At 41.3% G+C, this 8,158-nt stretch overlaps 2 protein-coding genes across 2 annotated transcripts; both read right to left on the bottom strand.

The window, feature by feature from the left end:
- Positions 1-6,043: 6,043 nt before the first annotated feature.
- Positions 6,044-7,094, bottom strand: LOC125025050 (probable serine/threonine-protein kinase cdc7; the record flags this gene model as incomplete). The annotated part of the gene is given in 4 exon segments (XM_047612929.1): positions 6,044-6,193; positions 6,195-6,259; positions 6,313-6,807; positions 7,037-7,094. Coding segments are annotated over 4 exon segments (768 nt in total), but the record flags the coding sequence as incomplete, so codon positions are not given.
- Positions 7,095-7,320: 226 nt separating this feature from the next.
- On the bottom strand, positions 7,321-7,926 carry LOC125025051 (putative uncharacterized protein DDB_G0286901; the record flags this gene model as incomplete). The annotated part of the gene is made up of 1 exon (XM_047612930.1): positions 7,321-7,926. A coding segment is annotated over one exon (606 nt), but the record flags the coding sequence as incomplete, so codon positions are not given.
- Between the last annotated feature and the right edge of the window lie 232 nt (positions 7,927-8,158).

The following is an 8,158-nucleotide window of genomic DNA, read 5'->3' as shown; positions in this document are numbered from 1 at the left end:
CCTCCCCTCTCCTCTGCCCTCCCCTCATCCCCCCTCTCTACTCTCCCCTCTCCCCTCACCCCCCTCCTGTCCTCCGCCGTGCAAGCCCCGGAGGCTCCCCGCCCCATTCAGTGATTTTCCAGAGATTGAAAAGATGACACACAATGGAATCAGGAAGGAAAAAAGGAAATCCCACTGTTGCTGGGTCACGCTCACCCGAACAATGCTAACATGAGGAAGATTTCCCTCCTTCCTTCCTGCCCTTGTTCCCCCCCTCTCTCCCTCTCTCTCTCTCTCTCTCTCTCTCTCTCTCTCTCTCTCTCTCTCTCTCTCTCTCTCTCTCTCTCTCTCTCTCTCTCTCTCTCTCTCTCGCTCTCTCTCTCCATCTCTCTCTCTCGTCTCCCTTCTCCCTCCTTCCTCCCTGCCCTTGCCCCCCCCCCCTCTCTCTCTCTCTCTCTCTTGTCTCCTTTCTCCCTTCTTCCCTCCTTCCTTCCCTCGGTTCCTCTCTCTCTTTTCCTCCGTCCTACCTTCGGCCTCCCTCGATTCATACTTCCTTCTCCCTCGTCTGCCGTCACCCTCCGTCCTCCATTCGATTCCCCTCTCCCCCCCCCCCCCCCTATCATTTCACTCCTTCGGCTCTTCTCGGTTCCCCATTCCCTTCTTTCTCTTTCTTTCTCCCTTCTTTCTTTCTTTCCTTCCCCCCTCCCTCTGTTCCCTTCTCCATCCTCTCCCAACCCTTTCCTTCCTTCCTTCCCTCGCCCTCCTTTCTCCCTCCTCTCCTCTCTTCTTGGTTCTCCTCCCCCTCCTTTCCTGCCACTGTCCCTTCCTCCTTTCCCCTCTCCTTCCTTCTCCCTCCTTCTCCCTTCTCCCTCCTCCCTCCTCCCTCCTTCCCCCAACCTTTCTGATCCATTTTAATTAAGCCTGTCCCAGGTGAGGCCGTCTGCACCTGAAAATATCTTACAGGAACACAGAGCCTTCTTAACTACCTCGGACCATGAGGAAAGAGTTAAAGACCCCTCCCCCAGCGCCCTCCTCTCCCCTCCCCCCCAACTCACATCATCTCTCCCCAGCCTCGCCCCCCCCCCCAAGCACACCATCCCCCCCTCCCCCAATGCACATCTTCCCTCCCGCCCCCGCCCCCCCCCCATGCACACCATACCCCCCTCCCCCCAACGTACATCTTCCCTCCCCCGCCCCCCAACGCACATCCTCCCTCCTCCGCCCCCCCCACCCTATGTACATCTTCCCTCCCCCCCCCCCCTCCTCATGACTTGTTTTAATGAGGTGGTGTGACCCGGTTCATGATGTTGATTAAAGTCGCCATGTGAGTTGAGATTTCACCTGTTTGTGTCACTTGAGAATGATTATCTGTTGACTTTGTAAAGCTGGTTCCAGGGGCGTTTTTTTTTTTGTTTTTGTTTTTTTCTTTTCTTTCTTCCTTTCTTTCTTTCCTTATATCGTTCTTTATTTTCATTATTTTATTTATTAATTTTCGTTTTTTTTTTTTTTCTTTCGCCTTTTTTGTTTCATTTCTTTCTCTTTCTCTTGTAAAGCTTGTTTCATGGTCGTTTTTCTTCTTCCTTTTTTTCTGTCATTCTTTCCTTATTTCGTTCTTTATTTTTTCCGTTTTTTTCTTCCGCTCTTCTTTATTTATCTTTTCTTCATTTATTTATCTTTATTTTGTAAAGCTGGTTCCAGGGTTGTTTTTATTTATTCATTTTTTTGTTCTTTCTTTATTTCGTTCTTTATTCCTTTTATTCATTTTTTCTTTTTTCTTTCGTTCTTTCTTTCTTATTTTTTTCTTAATTTCTTTTTCTTTCTCTTTATTATGTAAAGGTTTTCTTCTTTCCTTCCTTCTTTTTTTTCGTTATTTTTTTCTTTCGTTCTTACTTCTTTCTCTTTTTCTTCATTTCTTTCCCTTTCTCTTGTAAAGCAGATTCCAGATCCGTTTTATTTCTCATCTTATTTTCTCTCCTTCTCTCTTTCTTTCTCGCTTTCTCATTTCTTCATTTTTTTTTTTTTTTTTTTCACCTTCATGTCTTTGAATTACGTAATATTTATGCCTCTCCGCGCCGTGCATACCGAAATGAGATGAAACGTGAACACAAAATCAAGGTAAACACTAGACCATGACGTTTCGAGCTAAATTAAATCTCATCTTCAGACATCCAATCTAGTCTGGTTTTGAAACGTCGTGGTTGAGCGTTTTCACTTGTTACTGTGGCTGTTTCGTTTCTTCTGCAGATTGTGTTGCCTGCTTCGTGTATGTGTGTGTGTAATTCTAGATAATATGTTATCTAATTTTCCTATCTTCCATTTTTTTTTTTTTCCTTTTTTTTTTTTTTTTTGTCTGTGCTGTTGAATTAGTTAAATTGAGGTTCATTGTTGTTGGATTCTTTCTTACACTTTTTCTTTCTCTTTCTCTTTATTTCTCTCTTTCTCTCTAAATTAAGGCTCCTTATCGTTAGATTCTCTCTCTCTCTCTCTCTCTCTCTCTCTCTCTCTCTTGCTCTCTCTCTCTCTCTCTCTCTCTCTCTCTCTCTCGCTCTCTCTCTCTCTCTTGCTCTCTCTCTCTCTCTCTCTCTCTCTCTCTCTAGTGTCATTATTATTTTGATTCTCCCAATGAGCCCCTATAATAAAAGAAATCAGGAATTCCAATACATAAAGAAACAAATAAATAAATAAATAAAAAGTATCTGGAGAATGGTTAAAAAAAATCGCAGCTGATGAGGAACTTTTATTTTCTTGATCCTTCCAGGAAATTCCCATTTCTATTCTGTAGATTGTTATAATCTTTATTCTAGTTACTGTTATCATCATCATTATCAGAACTGTTACAATTATGATATCATCATAATTGATAAAAAATTATCATATCATAATCATTATTATTATCATTATCATAATAATTTTTCATTTTCATCATCTTCATCCCCGTCCTCATTAACACAGAAACCCCACACAAACCCAAGTAAGTTTAACAGAAAGGCGATAGGAAAGTCACGAATCTCATCCTTTCTCTTCGCCCGCATTGTCTTTCGTCCGTCGACGCCCGCGCCCCCCGCAGACTGATGAAATCTTTCCTCATCAATCAGCCGTTTAACTTCATCTCGAACAGTGGTTTTCTCGTGGATGGATCGTCTCTTCGCTACCCACATCCTTGAGGCTTTTCCTCTCCGGCCCCGAGGAACTGGCACTTTTCGAGCCATTTTCCATTTTCGAAATTGAGATCGTGTTGTTAGGATTTGTGTTGAATATTTATTGCCCGCACAGTTTGGTACTACGACTTGATTTGCACTCTTTATTGCATGTGCTGTCCCTCATATTTTTAATCTTCACCATCATTATTGTTGTCGGTGTTATTGCTATTAGTATTAGTAATATTCAGTAGCTTCTTATCATGATGCCTTATAACCAATTTTCTTTCTCTCTCTCTCCCTCTCTCTCTATCTCCATCTCCCTCTCCCTCTATCTCCATCTCCCTCTCTCTCTCTTTCTCCCCCCTCCCTCTCTCTCTCTCTCTCTCTCTCTCTCTCTCTCTCTCTCTCTCTCTCTCTCTCTCTCTCTCTCTCTCTCTCTCTCTCTCTCTCTCTCTCTCTCTCTCTCTCCCTCTCTCTCTCTCTCTCTCTCTCTCTCTCTCTCTCTCTCTCATTCTTTTTTGAAAAGGTTCATAATAATGAATTAACAGAATTTAAAATCAGGCTACTAATATAAGGGTTAGTTTATTACTGCTGTTTAAAACTTAAACTAAGTGCTGAAACACAAATAATAAAATGGTAATGAAATCAAATGATACCTGAATAAATTATCCATTTTTATAAATAGATAGATGGATAAACAGATATAAAAGCAAGCATGTGAATGTTCGATCTAACTTTCTCTCTCTCTCTCTCTCTCTCTCTCTCTCTCTCTCTCTCTCTCTCTCTCTCTCTCTCTCTCTCTCTCTCTCTCTCTCTCTCTCTCTCTCTCTCTCTCTCTCCCTCTCCCTCTCTCTTTCTCTCTCTCTCTCTCTTTCTTTCTCAGTATCCCTCTCTTTCCTTATCTCTCTCTCTTTCATCATCTCTCTTTCTTTCTCTCTTCCTTTCCCATTCTCCCTTTCTCTCTCTCTTTCCCACTCTCTCTTTTCCTCCTCTCTATTTCCCCTTTTCTCTCTTTTTCCCCGTCTCCGTTTTTCCCTTTCTCTCTTTTTTTTCCTTCCCCCTCTTTCTCTTTTTTTTCCTTCCCCCTCTTTCTCTTTTTTTCATTTCCCTCTCTTCTTCCCTCTCTCTCTTTTAATTTCTCTCTCTTTTCATTTCTCTCTCTTTTTCCTTCTCTCTCTTTCCCCACCCTCTCTCTCTTTTATTTCGCTCTCCATTTCTTTCCCCTTTCTCTCTCTCTCTCTCTTCACCCTCCCTCACTCTTTCTCTCTCTCTTTACCCTCTCTATCTTTCCTTCTCTGTCTCTTCACCCTCCCTCTCTCTAACTCTTTCTCGTTCCCCCCCCCCCCCCCCACCTTCTCTTTCTCTCTCTCTCTTTACTCTCCCTCTCTATCTCCCTATCTCCCTCTCTTTACCCTCCCTCTCTATCTCTCATTCTCTCTCTCTCCTTATTCTCCCGATCTAACTCTCTTTCCCTCTCCCTCTCTCTCTCTCCCTCAGATCTGCATCCAAACAGCATATTTTTCCTATTGTAAGCAAACTATCGAGGTCAGTACGTAGTTTGCGAACATTTAATTGTAATTTGAATTTTTATCGGGCGAGTTCAAAGCTCAAAGCAAAAATATCTTCGTTACATTTCGCTTTTATGTTATTCAGGAACTCACGTTGTAAATAATTTTCGTCGTTAGTTTGCGTGTGAGGAAAATGTAAATAAGTAAATAGGTACATAAATAGATATATAAATGAACAATAAGCAGGAAAAATGTTGTTGTGTCATGATTAAACATCATTAAAATCTCAGATTGTTTTTTTATTCATCATTCACTTTGAAATGAAACAACCCATATTAATAATAGACTTCGTACACAAACAAAAAACAAAAAACGTTGCAATATGAATCTTAAATTAGAAAATTCAAAAATTCACTACCTGGAAAAAGTACCGATTGAAGGCACAGGCCACTTTTTGCTGTTGTTGTTTTGTTCTTGTTGTTTTGTTCTTGTTGTTACTGTTTTTGTTGTTGTTACTGTTTTTGTTGTTGCTGTTATGTTGTTGTTTTCTTCTTGTTGCTTTTCCTGTCGTTGTTTTGTTCTTGTTTGGTCTTACTACTGTTGTTCCTGTTGTTTTGTTGTTCCTTTATTTTTATTGTTGTCGTTGTTGATTTTGTTATTGTTGTTGCTGGTGTTGTCGTTGCTGGTGCTGTTGTTGCTGTTGTTGTTGCCGTTTTTGCTGCTGTTGTTGTTGCTGTTGCTGTTCCTGTTGCTGCTGTTCCTGTTGCTGCTGTTACTGTTGTTGGTGTTCCTGTTGTTGTTGCTGTCGTTGCTGCTGCCGTTGCTGTTGGTGCTGCCGTTGCTGTTGCTGCTGTTATTGTTGTCGTTGCTGTTCCTGTTGCTGATGCTGTTGCTGTTACTGTTATTGTTGCTGTTAGTGTTGTTGTTACTGTTGTTGTTCTTGTTACTGTTATTGTTGCTGTTCCTGTTCCTGTTGCTGTTGTTGTTACTGTTGCTATTACTGTTGTTGCTGTTACAGTTGTTGTTATTGCTGCTTTTGATGTTGTTGTTGTTCCTGTTGTTACTGTTGTTGTTGTTGTTGTTATTGCTGTTACTGCTGTTATTCTTGTTACTGTTGTTGTTGCTGTTATTGTTGCTGTTACTGTTGTTGTTGTTGTTGCTGTTGTTGTTGCTGTTCCTGTTGCTGTTGTTGTTGCTGTTGTTGTTATTGCTGTTGTTGTTGCTGTTCCTGTTGCTGTTACTGTTTTTGTTGCAGTTCCTGTTACTGTTGTTGTTGCTGTCGTCACTGTTGTTGTTACTGTTGTTGTTGCTGTTACTGTTGTTGTTGCTGTCGTTGCTGTTGCTGTTTCTGTTGTTGTTCCTGTTGTTGTTGTTGTTGCGGTTACTGTTGTTGTTGCTGTTGCTGTTGTCGCTGTTGTTGTTGCTGTTGCTGTTGTTGTTGCAGTTGTTGTTACTGTTGTTGTTGCTGTCGTTGTTTTTGTTGTTGCTGTTGTTGTTGTTGTTGCTGTTGTTGCTGTTGCTGCTGTTGCTGTTTTTTTTGCTGTTGCTGTTGTTGTTGCTGTTGTTGTTGTTGTTGCTGTTGCTGTTGTTTTTGCTGTTGTTGTTGCTGTTGTTTTTGTTGTTGCTGTTGCTCTTGCTGTTGTTTTTGTTGTTGTTGTTGCTGTTGCTGTTGTTTTTGCTGTTGCTGTTGCTGTTTTTTTTGCTGTTGCTGTTGTTGTTGCTGTTGTTTTTGTTGTTGCTGTTGCTGTTGCTGTTGTTGTTGCTGTTGCTGTTTTTTTTGCTGTTGCTGTTGTTGTTGTTGTTGCTGTTGCTGTTGTTGTTGCTGTTGCTGTTGTTTTTGCTGTTGCTGTTGCTGTTGCTGTTGTTTTTGTTGTTGCTGTTGCTGTTGCTGTTGTTGTTGCTGTTGCTGTTTTATTGCTGTTGCTGTTGTTGTTGTTGTTGCTGTTGCTGTTGTTGTTGCTGTTGCTGTTGTTTTTGCTGTTGCTGTTGCTGTTGTTGTTGCTGTTGTTGTTGCTGTTGCTGTTGTTTTTGCTGTTGCTGTTGCTGTTGTTGTTGCTGTTGCTGTTGTTGCTGTTGTTTTTGCTGTTGCGGTTGTTGTTGTTGCTGTGGCTGTTGCTGTTGTTGTTGCTGTTGTTCCTGTTGTTGTTGTTGCTGTAGCTGTTTTTGTTGTTGTTGCTGTTGTTGTTACTGTTGTTGCCACTGTTGTTGCTGTTGTTAATACTGTTGTTGTTGCTATTGTTTTTGCTGTTGTTGTTGCTGTTGTTGTTGTTGCTGTTCCTGTTGCTGTTCTTGTTGCTGTTCTTGTTACTGTTGTTGCTGTTGTTAATACTGTTGTTGTTGCTGTTGTTTTTGCTGTTGGTGTTGCTGTTGTTGCTGTTTTGCTGTTCCTGTTGCTGTTCTTGTTGCTATTCTTGTTGTTGCTGTTCTTGTTACAGTTGTTGCTGTTGTTGCTGTTACTGTTGTTGTTGTTGTTACTGCTGTTACTGTTGTTTCTGTTCCTGTTGATGTTGTTGTTGTTGCTGTCACTTTTTTGCTGCTGTTGCTGTTGTTGCTGTTCCTGTTGATGTTGTTAATGTTACTGTTGTTGTTGCTGTTACTGTTGTTGCTGTTGCTGTTTTGTTGTTCATGTTGTTGCTGTTGTCGTTGCTGTTGTTGTTGCTGTTGCTGTTGCTGTTGGTTTTGGTGATGTTACTGTTGTTGCTGTTGTAGTTGCTGTCGTTGTTGCTGTTGTTGCTGTTCCTGTTGATGCTGTTGTTGTTGTTGTTTGTGTTGCTGTTGTTTTTGCTGTTACTGTTGCTTCTGGTGCGTTTGCTGTTGTTGTTGTTGTTGTTTTTGTTGCTGTTGTTGTTGCTGTTACTGTTGTTGCTGCTCCTGTTGTTGTTGTTGTTGTTGCTGTTGCTGTTCCTGTTGCTGTTGCTGTTGCTATTATTGTTGTTGTTGGTGTTGCCGTTGTTGTTGCTGTTGTTGTTGTTGCTGTTGTTACTGTTGTTGCTGTGTCTGTTGTTGTTGTTGCTGTTGATGTTGTTGCTGTTGTTGTTGCTGTTCTTGTTGCTACTGTTGTTACTGTTGTTGTTGTTGCTGTTGGCGTCGTTGTTGTTGCTTATGTTGTTGTTGCTGTTGTTGTTGTTACTGTTGTTGTTACTGTTGTTGTTGTTGCTGTTCTTGTTGCTGTTGCTGTTGTTGTTGTTGCTGTTGTTGATGTTGCTGTTGTTGTTGTTGCTGTTGTTGTTGCTGTTGTTGTTACTGTTGTTGCTACTGTTGTTGTTGCTGTTGTTGTTGCTGTTGTTGATGTTCTTGTTGCTGTTGGTGTTGTTGTTGTTGCTGTTGCTGTTGTTCCTTTTGTTGTTGCTGTTGTTGTTGCTGCTATTGTTGTTTTGTTGTTGTTGTTGTTGTTGCTTTGCTGCTTTTTATGAGACGGAAACTTGTAAACTGGTCTGTTCTCCATTTCCTGAGCAGATCTTTTCTGCTCAGTCACTTAGCGTAATTCGATAAGCTGGAGGACTTTGCTGTTAGTTATACGGACTTCCTTTC

The sequence above is a fragment of the Penaeus chinensis genome, chromosome 4, assembly GCF_019202785.1.
Source record: "Penaeus chinensis breed Huanghai No. 1 chromosome 4, ASM1920278v2, whole genome shotgun sequence".
Lineage (NCBI taxonomy): Eukaryota > Metazoa > Arthropoda > Malacostraca > Decapoda > Penaeidae > Penaeus > Penaeus chinensis.
The sequence above is the reverse complement of the archived record's forward strand: the minus strand, read 5'-3'. Positions and strand labels throughout refer to the sequence as shown.